This window comes from Hibiscus syriacus, unplaced genomic scaffold, assembly GCF_006381635.1.
Source record: "Hibiscus syriacus cultivar Baekdansim isolate YM2019G1 unplaced genomic scaffold, ASM638163v2 tig00110557_pilon, whole genome shotgun sequence".
NCBI classification, from domain to species: Eukaryota; Viridiplantae; Streptophyta; class Magnoliopsida; order Malvales; family Malvaceae; genus Hibiscus; species Hibiscus syriacus.
Window position 1 is genome coordinate 1,044,296 of NW_024062780.1, and position 20,407 is coordinate 1,064,702.

Genomic DNA, 20,407 nt, shown 5'->3' on the forward strand with positions numbered 1-20,407 from the left:
ATTTCCTTAACTATAAATCGTTAACTCGTTTGCTCTATTCCGTCAATTCTGTTAAAAATAAATCTCACTGACCAAACATAACACGTTACGTCAACTCTTAATTTTTGTTTTTTATTTAAATAAATATAAATCAATTAATAAAATAAAATAAAAACATACCAAAAATATCTCTCTTCCCCCAACCCCACCACACCTCCACCGTAATTTTTTTTTGGTTCTGGTATAACTTCAATCTCATAAAACCCATCATCAAGCGTAGTCCTGTGTTCTTCCCCGTCTTCATTATCTTCCTCTTGTTCTCCTCCTTCCTCATCATCGGCTTGTTCTTCTTTCTCACTTTGTTCATTCATCCTCTTCTTCTCCTGGCTTCTCTGAATCTTCAGCAAGTTTGTTGATTCAAAACCATGGAGTTCAGTAACTATATCTCACTTTCTTCTTGTCGGACAACCGGTCATTTCCCCTTCCTCAGATCGTTGAAATCGAGCAGAAAACGGAAGACCCATATGCTCTAATCAGGTACTCCTATCAAAACTAATAGCTTTCGTTTATCAATTTGTAAATGTGCTTATATTAATTCCTCCAAAAATCGTTTTCAATTCTGTTGAAATTATTCCATGAGATTTTTTTTCATCAACTAATTTCTGGGTTTTGTTGGAATCTACTGAAAAATATATATTTATTGGAATCGCTTCTCTGCTTGTTTGGTTCCCGAGAAAACTGAGGAAAATGAAAGAACTTGAGAAGTTAAAAGTGTTGCAAACTTTTGCCTATTTAGTTAACGAGAATTCAGAGGAAAATGAAAGAACTTCAGAGTCTGGCATTACATGTTTCCTTGTAGAAACAAGGGAAATTAAATTTGGAGAGATTGGTGTGTTGTTAAAATGAAAGAACTTCAGTGTCGGTCATTACATGTTCCCGCGTATGTTCATCTTTCCTTGCTTCTTTTTGTTGTTAGAATCTTAATTGTTGGTTAGATGTTGTTATTTAATTTGGAGAGATTGGTGTGTTGCAGAGAAAGCAAAAATGGAGGGTGGGGAGTCGTTACGGTGGAGGGAGAGGAGGGGGAGTGGAGGGGGAAAGGGTATTTTTGGTGTATCATATGTTTTATTTTATTTAATATATTTTTATTTATTAAAAAAATAATTATTAAAGAGTGATGTGGTGTGTTTTGATTGGTTCATGATTGTTTTTAATGGAGTTTTCGGAATGAGTCAAACGGGGTAGCGATTTAGTTGAGAGCAAAAACATCTTGAAAAATATTTTAAGGGATAATTTAGTACAATTGTTATATTTCAGGGGCAATGGGGGTATTTCAGCCTATTTTTAATAATATATATATTGAAGTTTGAAATCGAGACATGGTTGTAAATTTTAATTGGTTGTTTTTTTAAGTTTTGAATCGAAAAATGTTTTTGCGAGGGAAGTTTTAACATCTCTCTAGATTCGATTTAAGGGTTTATGTATTTTACAGAAAATAAATTTCAGAAAATAAATTTAATAAAATAATTCTATTTTCTGGAAAACATTTTTTAAAAATTATTTTACGGTGTTTGGATGATTTTTTAATTTTTTTATTATAAACATCAAATACAATGACTTGCGAAAAATCATATGATAAGTTATTTTTTAAAAAATGTAAAGGAAATTCAGTTGACCAAGAAAACTATATGTTTTCTGTTAACCTGTTAACCAAACACCAGAAAATAAGAGAAATGTTTTCCGGAAAATAGGGAAAGAAACATACCCTAAATTCTTCTCGGTGGGGTTTAGGTGTTGCAATGCATGTATCGAATCCCACTGATTTAATTTGGTGCTTGCCAAGTGAATGCTTATTACTCAAGTACAAAACTTCATACATTAAAGTGAAGTTTGGCTAGCTAGATTTGCTATTTCAATATTCTTTTCTATATATGAGAATTTTTCTATTTTGGCCAACACAAGTCTAGTTTTGTGTTCATAAATGAGAAGAGAATAATTCAATTTTGCCCGACACAAGTTCGGTTTCACATTTCATATCCGGATATAAATACGGATATCAATATCAATATGGATATGAATATGGGTATCGAATATGATTATTTAATCTATGAAATGAAAAACCAATAAGGAAAATGAGTAACAAGAAGGTAATTGCTGGTTTCGATATCACAATCACCTATGTTCTCTTATGAAATTTGTAGTGATCATTGCAACGACGGTGGAACATGCATAGACTCAGCCCAAGCACAAGGTTACAGACACATGTTTCCACTGTCTGCATAGACTAAGCCTATTTTTCCCATCGTAGAAGTTTTCATTGCTCTACTGCAACTCTTGCAATGGATAACATGGCGGAAATATCGGTTAGCCAAATTTGTAGCATGCTTTGTTCCGATCCCACCTTTAGCTGGTGAAGATGCCGAAACTCCAGCAACGAGTTCCACCGGTGCATGTTCTACAACTGCAGGTAGTGTAGGTGGAGATATGTTGCTGTGACCGAAATGGTAAGGCATTCCATGCCCAACTTTATCCATCCACTTCCTGTATTCAGCAACCCAAGTATCAGAATACTTTAAATAAGGTACAACTCTTTCGTAGGAACCTTTTCTTTCATGAGTACCTCATTCTGGGATGACAAAAATCCCATATCTTGCTCAAAGACCTTGTTTCCATTTTGATTGAAGTACCATTCCGGGAAAAGCTTTGCCAATGGAGATCCTTGTGTTCCTCCAAACCTAACAATAAGCATAGACTTTCCTTGTCCGGTTGGCCTACAAAGGAAGAGACCCGTCAAGTAGTGTTTTTCTCCATCTTTATCAACAATCTCCCTGTTATTCTGAAGAACGAACTGTGCGTCGAACCGTAAGAAGTTGGACATGGATCCATCTTTCTCTTTACCCCACCTACCAGCAAATCCCCTATCAGAACGTTTCTGTTACCTGGAAAAGAAGTGGCTGAGCATCTTCCCTTTTCGCACTCCAATCGGTTCTATCATGAGAGATAGGGATTTGTGCAGGATCCATGAGGTTCTCAAGGAGAATGGAGTGATCATATGGAAGCTCTCGGATAGATGACGTATCTCAAAACCCCGGCCTGGCGAAATTCTCGAACCATGGTAGTTTTCAGGGTTTGGTTGAGTGGTCTGAGACATCCATACCCATACAACTCCTTGGGACTCTTTCACCTCATATGTTTTAAGGCAAGCTGAGCGAGGAATCTTACCATCAGCTAGAGGCTGAGGTACCTTAACACATTTGGTACAGGCATTCAAGTCTGCCATCGACCAATTGACCTTCAGATAGCTTGGCTAACCTCAAATCAAGAAGAGCTACGGTCAAGCTCTAGTTTTTAACTCAAATTTGTGGCAAGAATCATCAATGGCAAGAGATTTTTATCTGTGGGGACATCTATCTTGATAACAGTGAAGCGTGCCTTTGCCATCTTAAAATTTGATATTTATTAGTTTCGTAATATGTATATGTTTCGTAATTTATAAATTATATTTATTAGTCGATTCAAACTTTTTTATATATCGAATCAAATTTATTTGATCTCGCCTTAATATTGGTGTGTATCGGAAGCAGTATAAAACTAGTTAATATAAAACCAGGTTTTTATTACGATTAATATAAAAATATGTGTTTAAATTATACTTAAAATTAATTTATTAATGTCTAAAAAAAATTTCGTTAAAAATATATCTAATATTTTTTCATTACAGTTTTAAGTATATATCGTTAAAAGAAACTGTTAAATGAGACGAGTCATGTTTTATATATATATTTTTTATTTTTTTAAAAAAAAAAGAATTTAGAACTCCATCGAGACCTCCCTCCCCCTGTCGTCCCTTCCCTCGCCTCCAGCTTTTTCTCCCTCCATTTCTCTTTCTCATCTTCTTCCCCGATGACAGAGAAACGAACCCCAAAGACAGATGAATAAAGAATTGTCTGAATCATCGATGACGAAAGGAATCACAACACTACAATTATCTATTTTTTGCTGTAATCTTCGTTTGAATCACGGGGGTTCAACAGTTTGGTGTTCGGGGTCGTACGCCGTCAAGATTTCGTCGATTAGCTATGGTTGTGGTGGTCTGTTATGGTGAAGGGATTGAAATTAGGATTTTTTGAAATTTTGAGGTTTTTTTTTATAATTTCAAAAAAAATAATTTTTTAATAAAAATAATAATTTTAGGTATTTTTAAAAATAATTTTTTAATTTTATATAACTGATCCGTGCCATAAAACAATCAAATATAACTACGGCGGCAGCTAAAAGTGTAATAAAGAAAACAGTAAACACATATTTTAAAATAGCGATTGAAAACTAAAAATGGTTTTGAGTAGTTATAAATAATTTGACAATGGGTATAATTTTAATAAAAACTTGGTTAATCACTGCATAAAAATTCGATACGAAAAAGGATTTACACGGATTTCAAAACTCAATCCAGATTTACGATTATCATCGAAACTAAGCCAAGTTGCATAGTAATGTTTTCTAATTGGCTGCTTGAGCATCTTTTATGGGGCTCGTCACAGAGAAAAAAACAAGTTAATGAGATTACTTAAACCTTAGTACAAATAATTAAGCACCATGTTGCCAAAAAAAAGACTTACCAGCTAGCATTTAAACTATTGTTTTTTCCCTTTCTCTGGTGTGTTTAGTTTCTCTTCATCATTTATGAACAGATCAGGGTTTGGTCAAATCTGGTGTCCAAAGAACCTGTTTCCCATCTTGGAAAAGATCCCATCCTTCATCTGCTTGAGACCTACATTTGTTGATATATTCCCTCCTGAGGACACCAATGGCACAAGTGTGTAAGAAAAGCTCATAGAATCCATTTGAGGGAACATCTTTTATCGGTCAACTCGTTTTTCAATCTTTTTATGCCTCATCTGGAAATTTAGAAGGTTCATCATTATTCTAGGATCGCAGCCGGTGTTGCTGTTGATCGAATATACATGATCAAGTTCATTGTTGACTTTCACTGAGCTTATATATATGGTGGAAGAAGAGAATATGGAAGAAGCCTGTAGGAAGGGTGTGGAGGAAGATGATGAACCCCAAGGACTGTGTTACTTGTTTTGGGGTCCAATACATTGGTTTAAGATGCTTGCGGTTGAAATGCATTGGAGCTTCGTGTTTGGAGTTGTGTCTATTTATGGGATAAATCAGGGGTTCGGAGGCGCTCTTTCTCGCATCGGAACCGAGTATTACATGAAGGATGTTCAGAAGGTGCAGCCTTCCGAGGCTCAGGTTTATTCCGGGATTACTTCCATCCCTTGGATTATCAAGCCTGTTTGGGGTCTTCTCACTGATGTTCTTCCGATAATGGGGTATCGGAGAAGGCCTTATTTCGTATTATCCGGTAAACCGGCGCCTTTCTGTTTCGTGCTCTTCTTTCGTTGCCTATCAGATACTTCCGGATCCTTACATTAATGTCTGGTGCATACATATCGTGTATTATACAGCTTGCAAATTTTGAATGTTCATTCGGCATCATCCTAAATCCTCATCATGTGCTCTGAGTATAAAAATGCTTTATATTTTCTACAAATAACACAATTGGCTAGACATTAATTAGGAAATAACACTATTGCTTATTATTTGATTAGTATAAAAATCCTATCACAGGTTTGCTAGGTGTTGTTTCAATGCTTTTCATATCATTGAAAAGCAAGATGCAACTGGTACTTGCCATCCTGACATTAACAGCAGGAAATGTGGCAGTAGCCGTAGCGGATGTAACCGTCGATGCATGCGTGGCACAGAACAGCGTTACCCACCCTTCTCGGGCAGCCGACATGCAAAGCTTGTGCGCTTTGAGCTACTCTTTTGGAGGATTGCTGGGGTTCTCTATCAGTGGTGTCTTTATACACCTGATCGGTCCAGAGGTCGGATGCTGTTTGATTTTTGTAGTCGAATTCTGCAACATTTCTTCTTCCTTGATGGCTAATGTACATACAGGCTAAGGATTTATCTTCTTCCTTGACAGGGGGTGTTTGGATTGCTGACTCTCCCCGCTGCACTTGTATCTTTAGTCGGGATGCTGCTTTCGGAGCCCCGAATTCCCAACTTTGCCTACAATGAGGTGTTCTTCAACTCATATATCAAACGCTCAGTTGCTCTAATTTCCATGCTTTAATATTCTCTTCCTGGATCAGGTAAACCGGAAATTCCTCGATGCTACAAAAGCTATGTGGACAACCTTAAAAGGCCCTGATGTTTGGAGGCCTTGTTTATATATGTATTTATCCTTGGCAGTGAGCTTGAACATTAATGAAGGATTGTTTTATTGGTACACAGATGCTAAGGAGGGTCCATCTTTCTCTAAGGTATATGATTCCGCATTATGGTAGTCTAATCCTGAAGACAATTGCTGTTTGAATGTTAATCCTTTTGATCACTTTTCTCTTGAGAAGAAGCGATAGTTTGATTGAAATTTGTACCGTTAAATGCACATGCTTGGATTGTTGGAGACTTCATCAGTAATTAGTCTGGTTTTTGCAGGAGACTGTTGGGTACATTTTCTCAATGGGTGCCATAGGTGCTCTCTTGGGGGCAATACTTTACCAAAATGTGTTGAAGAATCAGCCCTTGAGAGACATGATGTTCTGGACACAGTTGCTATTTGGTGTAGCAGGAATGCTGGACTTGATGCTGGTGCAACGAATGAATCTGAGATTCGGCATACCCGATTATCTCTTCGTCGTGATCGGTGAAGCCGTTTCCCAAATGATCACACGCCTCAAATGGATGCCACTTCTCGTACTCAGTTCCAAGCTCTGCCCTTCAGGTATTGAGGGCACTTTCTTCGCTTTGCTAATGTCGATTGATAACTTCGGAGGTCTTTCAGCTTCCTGGGGGGGTGGATTGATGCTTCATGTGTTGAAAGTTACCAGGACAAAATTTGATTATCTCTGGTTGGTCATATTGATTCGAAACATACTGAGAGTGTGTCCAATATGTCTGCTATTTTTGGTACCCAAAGGTGACCCCAACGCTTTCATTTTGAGTACCGAAGACGAGGCCGAAACTCCGCAACCGGACAACATCGAATTGGCATCTCTGATTCGCAGCGTGGATAGTGGAAGATAGTTTATACAAGAAGTAACCATTTAAATTAACTTGGAATAACCAGGTTGATTGAGCTCAACTAGGGATCCGAAGGTGTACCTTTTTCTGGTAGCTTGGCTAGCAAGGAATGATAACCCTGGTTTGCTTTGCGTTCCCAATGGCACATCTCACACACATCATGCTCATGAATTTGTGGTAAATTCAACGTCCGTTCATGCTTCTACAGATTGCTTAGAGGATGATATATAAACCGTTTTTTGTATGGATAAATCATAATAAAAATCGAGGTTATTTTTTTTAAGTGAATACTAATATTTTTATTGGTTTCAATCAGTTAAAAATAATACCGTCACAAAATAGAAATATTAATAACAATAAAAAATTAATAGAATAAAATGAAATATAATTATTGTATCAAATTCATTTAGGTTTATATAACAAATAAGTACCTAAAGTATATTATTTTTTTCATTTAAGAATCTAAAATATTTTTTTATCAAAATAAACACCTAAAGTTATCTTTTTGGTCAAAATAGGTACTTAAAATATTCAATTTTTGTAGTACCTAAAGTATTCTTTAATTAATATCACATGTCAATTTTTTTAGAAATCATATTAAAAAGTTTGAATAGTTTAGGTATCAATTTTGATATAAAATACTTTAGGCACCTATTTTGATTAAAAAATAACTTTAGGCATTTATTTTGATCAAAAAATACTTTAGGTACTTAAATAAAATAATTATTATTTTTTATTCTTTTTAATTTTAATGTTTTAAATAGGTTATATGGATGCCGTAGGCTAGATTGCCAGTGCTTGTCGGTAAAACTTTCGAGATGATGTTCTGGAAAAAATTAATTCACGAGATAAAGCACACCTAAGATTAATTGCTCAAATAAGGTAAAATCTACAGTGTTGGCCGTAGGTCGTCATGCCTTCCGGGTGACCTACTAGATCGCCATGTCTTCCCAGCGAGCTACAAGAGATTGCATGTGCCATGCACGTCCCAACACGCTGGGCATCTGAGGCCATCCGACCGAGGCCATCCGAGAGCATCCGAGGCCATTCGACCGAGACCATCCGAACGAGCTATGCGAGGGCATCCGAGGGCAACCGAGCGAGCTATGCGAGGGAAGCCGAGCGAGGGTAGGTCGCCCGGAGGGCATGGCGACCTATGTGTTGGGACGTGCATGTGCCATGCAACACGTTCATTCTCTTTGTTTGAGCAAGGGTAGGTCGCCCGGAGTGCATGGCGACCTACGGCCAACACTGTGGATTTCACCCTATTTGAGCAATTAATCTTGGAAGTGCATTAGCTCGTGAATTAATTTCTTTCAGAACATTATCTCGAAAGTTTTGCCGTTTCTTGCCTCAACCATATTATAACCAAATTCTTTTAGAATTTTCTTTAACATCGATTGTTTCTTTGGAGAAGATATATCCATGACCATGAGTGGATTTTGGTTGGGGTGGATTATTCGGCCATGGAAGATTTAGTGCAGAGGGTAAGTTTAAAGCTGCACGAAGCTTCTCTCAAGGATTTAATAATCCCAGCACGGCCTCCCCAAACTACCTTATACGATGTTGAGATGGTGCATTCTATTGTGAAGCAGTATATGATGCATGAAAAGTTAAGTCGAGATTCAGATCTTGGAAAGAGCGATGTTGGATGTAATGATTTTATTCTGGGGCATGGAACCTTGTTGAGTGTTGGTAAAATGATTGATGGGTATCTCGAAGAAATTGCCCGCGACCCGAATCTTTCGCTTGCCAGTTCGTTGACTCGTCTTAGTCAATCCCTGAGTTTGTTAGACCGGTTCATGATGAACTGTATAAAGCCATTGACATGTACCTCAAGGTAGGCTTTTAAATTATGGATGTCAATTTCTTTGATCTTCTCAAATTCTGGATTTATATATTATCCCGTCTCATAAAATACGCATTCCTAGATCATTTTTCTTGCTGCCTGAGATGGCCTGTTGGGATGTTCGAGTATGGCATCAAAATTGTACAAATGTGGTTTGGTTTCTTGTAACGCTTGTTTTCATGTCTGCAGGGGCATACGGACATGACGAAGGCCGAAAGAAAGGAACTGTGTGGTCTGATGGATGTCAAGAAGTTGATACCGGATACATCGATGCATGCTGCACAGAACGATAGACTTCCACTGCAGGTGGTAGTTCAAGTTCTCTACTTTGAGCAGGTTAGAGCTGCAGCTGAAGACTGACGAAGAATGGGAGAAAACTGCAGCTGAAGACTGCAGCTCCATCAAGAAACAGATGAACCGGATCAAGATAAAAGAGGATGGCAGTAAACTGGTCAAGAACAGCAAAAACAAAAAATGTGGGATGCAGATGCTGCCATCTCGATTGAGAAGAATATTCGACAAGTTGTGGGTTGTGGGAAAAGGGCACGGCGAGAACAAAAGTTCCAAGACCTCTGGAAGTTCGCAAAGCCCGGCTGCAATGATTCCAGGGGACACCAAGTCATCTGCAAAACACAGGAGGCATTCTATTTCTTAGAGAAGGGTGTGCAGATGCTTACAAAGAAGATTCAGAAACTGCTATAAATGTAAAGAAGTTTTAGTCTATGATGGAGGGGGTGAAAATTTTTTACTATGTAGTATCAGTTTTTGGGTCATCCTCTTACGAACATCTTATCTGATTGAATGAACATCCAACTATATTTTATTGGAACTTCTTGTATTCTTATTTTCTCATTTCATTTCAAAAACTAGATTATATCAAATAACAAATCCTTTTGAAGTTTCAACACAGAAGCAAGCGCTCATTTTTAAACACCATTACACCTTATTCACGATGGGGAAGCATAATAATCTCAAAAGTAGTTTTCTTCTTCTTCTTCTCGTCTCAGGCGTTGAGCATGTCGAACGTACTGTAAACCAACCAATGAAGGTTTTTTAGCATGCTCCAACATGAGATGTGCAGTGTCTTTCCACCAAGAAATCTCTCTTTCCTTTTCACGGAGCTCTTTCTTTGCAATTCCCAAAGCAGCTTGGAGCTCTGTTATCTGTTGTTCCCGTCTTGTTTCCAGCAATTCATGCAACTTTCTCTCCAGTTCATATGGAGGAACACCACAACGCCAATCCGGACGGGATTTTCCATTTCTTCTCTGTGCCTCGATGGTTCTCTCGGGAGGATTTGTGAGGAATTTGCCTGAATCTAAAAGGAGTTGTAAACGCTCCAACTCAACTTCAAGTTCTGCTTCGAGCCTGTCCATTCCCTCTGCACGATCTTCTTCTTTAGGAGCATCATCACATTTCTGATCAAACAATACTTTGCTTGAAATCCCATCCCCTTCATTTGATTCAGAATTCTTAGAAACCAGTGGATCTTTATTCAGCAGTCCCTCTTTAACAGTCTGAAGAAGACTCTCCATTTGGATCCTCAATTCCGTAATCTTTTGAAGTTCATCTTTACTTTCAGCAACTAGATGGAACAAACAGCACCCTATTCCCACATTAAATTTAGATTCACGCCCACATATTTCTGCTTCTTTTTTAAAAAAAAATAATATTAGAAAGCAAGATTTCAAAAGCCAGGAGATGAGAAAAGTAGGAAACTGCTGTTCTTAATTCTTGATCTTACCCGGTGACGAATCAGGACCGTCAGTAACGTGATCAGGAGGCGCAACATCACGTTCTTCTTTCTTTCCGTCATCATGAACCTTATTCGTCAGCTTCCCACGGTGAAAGCAAAAGAACAAACGAGCAGCGAAACGGCGGGGTTTGGAGCAGTTGGGCGGTCCACTGCAACCATCCGTGTGGAGAAGACGGTCTTGAAGTAGAAGAACGTCAGCGAAGCGTAAAGGAGGTGAAGGTTTGGATTTAGAGAAGGGGGAGAGAAGAAGGAGCTTAAACTTCAAAACTATTCGCATCGGCATGGAAATGGAGATTGTCTAGCAGAAGACAAATGAGAGAGAGTTACAAAGAAGATGAAATGAGATGAAGCAAGGCGGAATACAGCAGTGAAGTGAACCGTTTCAATTGAAAACAGATTTGGAGGGAAAGGTATTATTCATAGGATAAAATATGTATTTAGTCACCTAACTATCACTTCGATTCTATTTTAGTCACTCAATCTTTTTACAAAATAGAAAAAATAATTTATTTTGTGTAGTTTAGTATTAGGTGGCGATGGCATAAAAGCAGGGATGGAGTAAAATGTGGTTAAATCGGCTATTGTTTTGCCTGTTACTAATTCATCATCCCTGTTTTAGGTGGGAATAATTACGGTTATTTAAGATAACAGCAACATGATTTTCTTCTAATGTTCGAGTATGCCTAAAATATGTTTTTACAATTCTTAACTTTCTTATATTTGAATAAGTTCTAGATTAAATGTACTTTAAAATAAATAGGTATACTATATGACTGGTCACTTTCGTTTAATTTTTATATATTTTTTTATTAAATTTTAAAAAAAAATCATTTGATCACGTTCGTTTTTATTTAATTAAGACGTGATCATTGAAATTTTAACTGCTTTAGTGAGGAAATTAAATAAAAATGACAACGCCTTAAATAGATAAAAATAAAAATAATCAAATATTGTATTTTTTGTATTTAATAAGAAAAAATATATAAAACTAAAACGAAAATCATCAATAATGTAGTTGGTTCAAATAAATATTAATTTTTCACATGTATTATAATGTGTGCAGAAATTTTGATTTTTAACTTAAACTGTTGTCCTGAATTGTACTGCTCTCGTTTCTATTTCTCTCTCTTTCTCCTTCTTCTATGACGATCTCTTGGATCCATCGGATATATATATTCTGGATTTTTTTTCTCAAAACCTTAACCTAGTTTAAAGACATTTATATTTGTTGGGAAAAAAATACTGGTGCAAGATAAAACCATTAGCATTGGCTAACAAATAATAATGAAATAATAAAGACAATTAGAACGATTTATTGTGTCGTGGTAAAATTCACTGCCTTAGAAGCAATTTCATCCTTGTTGGTGTAATATCGATAGTGGATGTTGTCCCCCAAGGTTAACACAATCTTCTAGGCCACTCAATGAACCGAACGTACACGAACGAGGGTATGTTCATGTTCGTTCGTTTAACTTTAACCGAATAAATGAACGAACACTAACATAAATAAACAAAAAAATTATTTTCCGTGTTCGTTCATTAAGGGATGTAGCTTGTTCGTGTTTGTTCATATTCGTTCATTTAAAGGATAAACGAACACATATGAACGAACATAAACTAACGGATGTAAACGAACACAATAAATGAACGTAACCGAACATAAATGAAAATATATATTTTCTTTTCCTAACATTTTTAGGATTATATTTTATTTAATTGTTTTGAGTTTTTTATTTGTATTTAAAATTAATTGAATTTTAAATTTTTTATGGGTATTAGATTAAAATTTATTGAGCTTTAATATTTTAAATAGGTCTAGAGTGATTGGGCTAAACATAAATGAACACACATAAACGAACATATTACAAAACGTTCACGAACGTAAATGAACGAAAGAACCCTTTGTTCATGTTCGTTCATTTAATTAAACGAACACAAAATCTTGTTCATGTTCGTTCGTTTAATAAATAAACGAATTTCCCGCCAAACGGTTCGCTGAACGTTCAATTCATTTATAGGCCTACAATATTCTAAACCTTGTATATCCGAAGTGAGAAAGTGAAACCCACTTGTGAAGCGCTCTTCGATCAGAAATTTTCCGAGAAGGAAATGCAGATGCCATCAATTATATGTAAAATTAGGGAGAGGCATATCACTTTTATAGGAGTGGTAAAAGGGTAAAATTATCAATTGACAATTATCCACTCCAACCACGTCCTAAAAATAGATAACCAACTCCCTACAAAATCTCTTAATATTTGCATTACTAACAATATTTATTTTAGATACATATATAATATAGTTTATGGAACAGCATGCTGCCATTCAGATTTTCATTAAAGAAGATACAAACTGTTTGATATTTGCTCAAATAACCATTTGTTCATGGGGGTGATGGTTTAGACTTTAGAGGGTTCAGTTCTGATAGAACGAGCAACTGCTGCAGCTAAAGCTGGAGTGAAGTTGGGATATTTTATTAAGGATGCAACACAATCTTCAATGCTCTTGTTGTTGTTGCTGATGTAATCATGCATAAGACTTGTAGGGTTTCTTCTGTTTTGTAAGACGTCGGAGCCGGAGAGAGTGAGCTCAAGGGTGATGGCCGGTCGAAAAGGATTACCCGGAAGTGGAAAAGGAACGCTTGTCGCCGGCGCCGGGGAGAATATCGGAGAATTGCATGAAGATGACAATGATTTTCCGGCACCCGGAGGATCAACATCGTGGTTGTGTTGTCCTTCGTATGTTGCCACGACATAAGATTTGTCCTCCATGCATCGCTGAACCTACACGTTTTCAATCTAAAACAATGAGTAAATCTGAAACAATGGAGAACTCCATAAAGAATATATTGCTATATATACCTTCTTTTTGACAGGGCATCCGGGAGCCATAAAGCACTTGAAATAAGCCCGAGGGGAGGGATTATGTTTAGTAACTTTCTGCCCATATTTTCTCCATTGAAATCCATCTTTCACTACCTATATACAGAAAACCCTATTACCATAAGAACATGCTGAAATGCAAAGAAACGTAGCTAGCTAGGGTTAATGAAATCTTACAAGGCTTTGATCCCTAGGGTCCGTTTTCACCAAAAACTGTGAGGTTCTGGATGCAACTGGATCATCAGGTCTTGGTCTCTTGTTTGATTCCTGGCGTAGATAAGCTTGATAAAGCGCGTTGTACTTTTTGCTCAATGTTTCGAATATTAACCCCATAGCTTCATTCTCTCTCTTCAAACATTCCAACTCCACTTGCAGAGCTTCCACCTGACAAAATTTTCTTAATAGATCCATCATCTCCTTCTTGAAAAACTAAAAGCAATGATATCATCAATATACCATACCTTTTGTTTATCATAGTTTGGAGAATCCATGGCAGTATGTGTTGAAAATTGACCGGACGATATCAAGAAGAAGTAATTGAAATCGATGGCACAAGTTTTCACAGAATTATGAATGGGGGTATTTATATACCATACTAAAATCGAGATTCACGAAATGTGGAAATTGATCGTAATATGTATGACATCATTCAGATGAAGTAAGCAGTTTTACACCCAGCTTTAGCTTATAAATCGTCATGTTCCTACTACAACGACAATGTAAACGGGTTCCGGCGAAGATAACATCATCTAGAAGAGGGTGAATGAACCCGACAATTTACTTTCATTGATTTGTGTCAAAAAGGGTTTCCAATATCAAAAGGTTGTTAAAGCGTGTAGCATGACCGAGTACTACATCAACTTTTGGTATAATAATTCATGAGAATTTTCCAGTGAGGGCTCTACATTCCAATTGGCTGACGATGACCGTTCCTTTTGTTGCTTGTTTAAGATTTTTGTCAGTTTTTTTTAAGCCCATTAAAGCATGGGGTTTTTATTTTAGGATTTACGGTATTTTCTACGATGTTTATGTAACTCATCATGTCGAGGTGATGAATTTTAATAAAATATAATTTTTTATTAAAATTTACTACATTAAGATAAAAAATTGAATAAAAATATTTTTTATTAAAAAATATCGTAAATTTCAAAATAAAAGTGTTTTTGCCCTATTTTGAAAAACAAATTTGGGCTGTCTATTGGGAAAAAAACCCATTTTCATTTCATTGTGGGTTGCTTGTTGCCTTTTTCTTTTGTTGTTGTCCAATTCTATGTTTTGGGCTTTGGTGAAGCTGTTAGTAGGACCATAAATATGGGACGAGACATATTATGAGCTACTCGAATTTAACTCGGTCAAAATTATATAAATACTCGACTCGAATGAACTCAATTTGAGCTCTAACTCGACTCAAGTTCTTAACGAGCCGAAACAAGTTATTTGATACTTGACTTGAAAAATTTACGAGCAACTCGAAAAAATAGTATATTAAAATTTTATTTTTAAAATTTTAAATTATTAATAATATTAAAATTTTGTTGCTGATTTTTTAAAAGCATATGGTATAAGGTTTTCATGTAATTAAGGTTATGGTTCAAGTTCGAGTTTGAACTTCAAATGAGTTAATTTCAAGGATTTTTTTAGTTCGAGCTTTTCCAAGCTTCAATATATAGTTTGGAGTTCAAGTAGAGTTTAAAAATTTTAGGCTTGTGAACTTTAAAACCGAATCGAATTTCATTTTAAAGTTTTCGAGTCCAGACGTCGGTGAACGGTAGCTCGAACATGTGAAGCACTTAAAAATTGGTTGTTCCATTCCATAGCATCCTATTCAAACCAAATCTGCTGCTTTGACAAAAAATTATAATAAAGACCAACAGCATACATTTAATCATAATTAAACTTTCTATTGACCATACTTTGTCAATGAACAAATTGTCAATGCAATAAAAGAGAAAGTCGCAATTCATGCATGGTCTATTATTTTTGAGATAACAATAATAAAAATAATCACAAAATAAAAAAAATTAATTAATTTTTAACTCTAACCACTAAATTTTTAAATTAGATTTATTTAGTAATGAAACTACTCAAATTAAGAAAACTCTGTATACCAATAAATTTGTACCTTGTTTAGTTTATATATATTATATATATATATATATATATTAGATTCAATATTCTATTTACATCATTTCAATTCAAACTCTCTCTACCAATTTCAACAAAAAAGAAAAAGTACAGAACCATGGTATGTTCTCCCCAAGTTTGTTGAATCTCACAACTTCTGGTCTACAACTTTTCCAGAAATGGCTGCAGCAAGTGCCGCCGTGAAATTGGGGTCCCTAGTCAAAGAAGCCGCTATTTGTTGAACCAAAATCTGTTGAATCGCCGGTTGATCAACCTTTTGGGTAGGTTTTTTGGTATCATCATCCGATCCAGCTGGTTTCGTCAAGTCCACAGTTACAGCGGGAGCCGATGAAGAAGAAGAGACACGAGCTGAGCGAGAGTTGTTGGCGGTGGCGGCACCGCTATTAACGGGGCTCAACGACGATAATGCAGACGGAGAATGGTGTGTATGGTTGTGCTCTCCTTCATAGGTAGCAACCAAGATGGAGGATTCAGCACTTCTTTGCACCTTTTCTTCACCGGACAACTTGGGGCAAAGGAGCACTTGAAGTAAGCCTGGGGGAGGGTTATCTCTGTGACCTTTGACCATATTTTCTCCATTGATATCCATCTCTCACAATCTGTAACAAAACCAATTTTTCAGAATCATAATACTCTCGACGCTCGTTAATTTCATCTGGCAACGGAATTGGGACTTACCAGGCTGTTATCACAAGGATCTGCGCGCACGCAGGCTCTTGAAATTTTGCCATTAATGCACTCCTTGGGCTTTTGCATGAATTTTCAATACACAGCTGCTCTCGGCGTTTGTAGGAAGCCAATCACGGCGGTACTGTAATCTTCACATTCGGCTTTCCTCTTCTTGAAGATCCAGTTTCAGTGTTCTTACTCACCAGTTCTCGTATTGTTTTGCAAAGTCGCGTAGTGCTCGCATAAAGCCGTTAGCATCTCGGTTAGCTTCTTGTTCTCGGCGCTAACTCGGTTCAGTTCTTCCACCAAAATTCAATCTGCTGCAATTACAAACAAAGATGAGTATCGAAACATCCAATTTTAAGTTTTCAAAGACGATCGAATTATCCAGAAACTGACTCTTGTTTAATTGGGGATTTCACTTCAAAGTCGGCCATTTTCCCATCGGCTTCTCTCTTCTGTTTCAAAAAATCACAAGCTTTTATAAGCCCACTAATCTAAAGCAACAAAAAATCAAATATTTTCCCCAAGTGATGATAACCCGAACTCACCGGAGCTTGATTGGTATGAAAAAAAGGGTTAACGTGAGATCCAGCGTCGTATTCACCCAAGGGATTCCATCACCGCACTTACAATATACAGCAGAAGAGTGAGTCTGTACCTGTTTTAGTTTATATATAATATATATATATATATATATTAGATTCAATATTCTATTTACATCATTTCAATTCAAACTCTCTCTACCAATTTCAACAAAAAAGAAAAAGTACAGAACCATGGTATGTTCTCCCCAAGTTTGTTGAATCTCACAACTTCTGGTCTACAACTTTTCCAGAAATGGCTGCAGCAAGTGCCGCCGTGAAATTGGGGTCCCTAGTCAAAGAAGCCGCTATTTGTTGAACCAAAATCTGTTGAATCGCCGGTTGATCAACCTTTTGGGTAGGTTTTTTGGTATCATCATCCGATCCAGCTGGTTTCGTCAAGTCCACAGTTACAGCGGGAGCCGATGAAGAAGAAGAGACACGAGCTGAGCGAGAGTTGTTGGCGGTGGCGGCACCGCTATTAACGGGGCTCAACGACGATAATGCAGACGGAGAATGGTGTGTATGGTTGTGCTCTCCTTCATAGGTAGCAACCAAGATGGATGGATCTTCAGCACTTCTTTGCACCTTTTTCTTCACCGGACAACTTGGGGCAAAGGAGCACTTGAAGTAAGCCCTGGGGGACGGGTTATCTCTTGTGACCTTTTGACCATATTTTCTCCATTGATATCCATCTCTCACAATCTGTAACACAAACCAATTTTTCAGAATCACTAATACTCTCGACGCCTCGTTAATTTCATCTGGCAACGGAATTGGGACTTACCAGGCTGTTATCACAAGGATCTGCGCGCACGCAGGCTCTTGAAATTTTGCCATTAATGCACTCCTTGGGCTTTTTGCATGAATTTTCAATACTACAGCTGCTCTCGGCGTTTGTAGTGAAGCCAATCACGGCGGTACTGTAATCTTCACATTCGGCTTTCCTCTTCTTTGAAGATCCAGTTTCAGTGTTCTTACTCACCAGTTCCTCGTATTGTTTTTGCAAAGTCGCGTAGTGCTCGCATAAAGCCGTTAGCATCTCGGTTAGCTTCTTGTTCTCGGCGCTAACTCGGTTCAGTTCTTCCACCAAAATTCCAATCTGCTGCAATTACAAACAAAGATGAGTATCGAAACATCCAATTTTAAGTTTTCAAAGACGATCGAACTTATCCAGAAACTGACCTCTTGTTTAATTGGGGATTTCACTTCAAAGTCGGCCATTTTCCCATCGGCTTCTCTCTTCTGTTTCAAAAAACTCACAAGCTTTTATAAGCCCACTAATCTAAAGCAACAAAAAATCAAATATTTTTCTCCCCAAGTGATGATAACCCGAACTCACCGGAGCTTGATTGGTATGAAAAAAAGGGTTAACGTTGAGATCCAGCGTCGTATTCACCCAAGCGGATTCCATCACCGCACTTTACAATATACAGCAAGAAGAGTGAGTCTGTAGGATTTGTGAAGAGGATGAGAGATTAATAACCATAGGCCAGGAATATAGAAATATATAGAGCATAAAATTTGGAAATATTTGGTTTATTATCCAGGAAAGTCACTGGAAATGAGGCTACATCCCACTTGGGAATTACCCATTGCCTTGGGCAAGCTATCTATATTCATACAAACAAATACTCAAATAAAAAAAAAGATAAAATTTATAATAATAATAATAAGGCAAGACACCACAGGCCCATATATTTTTTTAGAAAAATCAAGGTGGTATGCTTATTGTTTTTCCTCTTAATATGATTCTTCAACTCATAAAATAAATATGACGTGATTTTTTAATTAATATTTTCTTTGTTGATCATTACGGTACTGATATAATAGTTCATGGTGTTAACATAGTGATCTACAATAACTAATGATGTGACAGATGGATCAAATTGATTTTTTGATTTTGTTCGAGTGCCAAATTATTTTTAAAAAAAAGTTAAAGTACTTATTTATTTTTTTAAAAACATTTTAAATAATAAATATAAATTTATTTAATATTCAATAAATAATAGTTCTAGTATTTTCAATATGTATATACATTTTTTATTAATTTAATTTATTATTTTTTATATTGTTTTTGAATATTTAAATAATTTTTAAAATTTTAAATATAATTTTTATTTTTAAAAAAATTAAATAAGTCCTTAAACTTAAAAAAACAATTTTACCCTTGAACAAAATCAAAAAAATAATTTAACCATTTTGTCATACCATCTGTCACGTTATTAGTCATTATGGCATGTCATGTCAACAATGTAATAATTAATGATGGAAAATGTTGATTAAAGGGGGATTTTGTTTTCAGTAATTTTACCCAAAAATAACCCCTAACAATTAAATATTACCTGTCATACACTCTTTCTCTGAATATTATCGATCTAGTACTATTTCTGACAAAGAACAGATCCTGAGGCATACCTTCGCAGAGTTTTGTCCGAATTGGTGCCATGGTGGAAAAGCATGAATCATAAAGCGCACATTTACTTTAAATCTCATCCATCTTACCTTAAATACCGTGCAACCCCTGTCCTCACCCCTATAAATATAACCATCATCCAATACTCATACCATACAAAAAACACTCTATTTTTTATTTTATATATCGTTCTATCAAGTTATAAGTAAGTATAGTTATCATTTTTAGAAGTTAGTTTTTTATTATATTATAATTATTTAATAGTTTATTATTTTATTATATTTATTGTAGTAATTTTTTATTACTTTTTACAATTATAAAATGACAAACGGGTTACTGCGTTTAGATGAGAATCATATATCGAGTCATTTTGTCGATACGGTAATAATTTTAAATTCAGTTATTTTATTTATTGTGAATTTTTATTCATTTATTTTTTAGTATTAGTTTATATTTTAATTGGTATACTATTTATTTAATTAGGAATAAATTAGGTGAATAATTGTATATTAGATCCATTTTTTGTAATACTAAATTAGAAACACTGAGTCGTGTTTGACCTTATTTAGCTGAGGTTGGATTCAGTTATGTAATGAAATATGAAGGGCACTATAACCTTGAATCCAACTTTTTTCTGCACTGATTGAGAGGTGAAGACCATAGACACACACATTTCATATTCTGTGTGGGGAGTAAACTATTATGCTGGATGATGTTTCCTTACATTTGGGACTTCTAGTAGATGAGATGTTATTTTTAGTGTGGCAGATGGTGATTGGCATTTCTTGTGCGAGGATTATCTTGGAGGTATCCCACCTAATTTCAACGGTGGTTGAATATCGTTATCATGATTGGCTAGAAATTTTCGATGGTTGAGCGATGACTGTTCCGAGGAACAGGCTAAAATATTTGCCATGTCATGCATATTGCAACTCATAGTAGAGATCTTTGATGCCTGATAAATTTCGTAATCAAGTTCATTGTATGTGGTTGTGTTATCATGTAGATTTTTGAGTGTTCAAATCATTCAGT

General features: G+C 36.1%; 5 protein-coding genes and 2 pseudogenes across 5 annotated transcripts; 2 read left to right on the plus strand and 5 right to left on the minus strand.

Annotated features, from left to right (window-relative positions):
* Positions 1-51: 51 nt before the first annotated feature.
* LOC120132086 lies at positions 52-3,935 on the minus strand (annotated as a pseudogene).
* Positions 3,936-4,878: 943 nt separating this feature from the next.
* LOC120131979 (probable folate-biopterin transporter 2) lies at positions 4,879-7,341 on the plus strand. Its single transcript, XM_039148837.1, has 5 exons — positions 4,879-5,350; positions 5,617-5,876; positions 5,978-6,073; positions 6,147-6,317; positions 6,493-7,341. Exons 1-5 carry the CDS (start codon positions 4,984-4,986, stop codon positions 7,078-7,080), a joined length of 1,482 nt encoding a protein of 493 aa, XP_039004768.1. The 5' UTR covers positions 4,879-4,983; the 3' UTR covers positions 7,081-7,341.
* A 1,202-nt stretch (positions 7,342-8,543) lies between these two features.
* Positions 8,544-9,581, plus strand: LOC120132087 (BTB/POZ domain-containing protein NPY1-like). Its single transcript, XM_039148924.1, has 3 exons — positions 8,544-8,889; positions 9,116-9,158; positions 9,263-9,581. Exons 1-3 carry the CDS (start codon positions 8,544-8,546, stop codon positions 9,579-9,581), a joined length of 708 nt encoding a protein of 235 aa, XP_039004855.1.
* A 316-nt stretch (positions 9,582-9,897) lies between these two features.
* LOC120132089 (protein POLAR LOCALIZATION DURING ASYMMETRIC DIVISION AND REDISTRIBUTION-like) lies at positions 9,898-10,956 on the minus strand. Its single transcript, XM_039148925.1, has 2 exons — positions 10,668-10,956; positions 9,898-10,568 (listed from the first exon to the last, which is right to left on the minus strand). The coding sequence occupies exons 1-2, from the start codon at positions 10,954-10,956 to the stop codon at positions 9,898-9,900; spliced, it is 960 nt and encodes a 319-aa protein (XP_039004856.1).
* A 2,108-nt stretch (positions 10,957-13,064) lies between these two features.
* Positions 13,065-14,052, minus strand: LOC120132090 (probable WRKY transcription factor 40). Its single transcript, XM_039148926.1, has 4 exons — positions 14,023-14,052; positions 13,739-13,945; positions 13,541-13,657; positions 13,065-13,462 (listed from the first exon to the last, which is right to left on the minus strand). Exons 1-4 carry the CDS (start codon positions 14,050-14,052, stop codon positions 13,079-13,081), a joined length of 738 nt encoding a protein of 245 aa, XP_039004857.1. The 3' UTR covers positions 13,065-13,078.
* A 1,661-nt stretch (positions 14,053-15,713) lies between these two features.
* Positions 15,714-17,156, minus strand: LOC120132091 (annotated as a pseudogene).
* LOC120132004 (probable WRKY transcription factor 40) lies at positions 17,065-18,419 on the minus strand. The gene is made up of 5 exons (XM_039148856.1): positions 18,302-18,419; positions 18,145-18,204; positions 17,747-18,064; positions 17,455-17,664; positions 17,065-17,424 (listed from the first exon to the last, which is right to left on the minus strand). The coding sequence occupies exons 1-5, from the start codon at positions 18,371-18,373 to the stop codon at positions 17,185-17,187; spliced, it is 900 nt and encodes a 299-aa protein (XP_039004787.1). The 5' UTR covers positions 18,374-18,419; the 3' UTR covers positions 17,065-17,184.
* Positions 18,420-20,407: the final 1,988 nt, after the last annotated feature.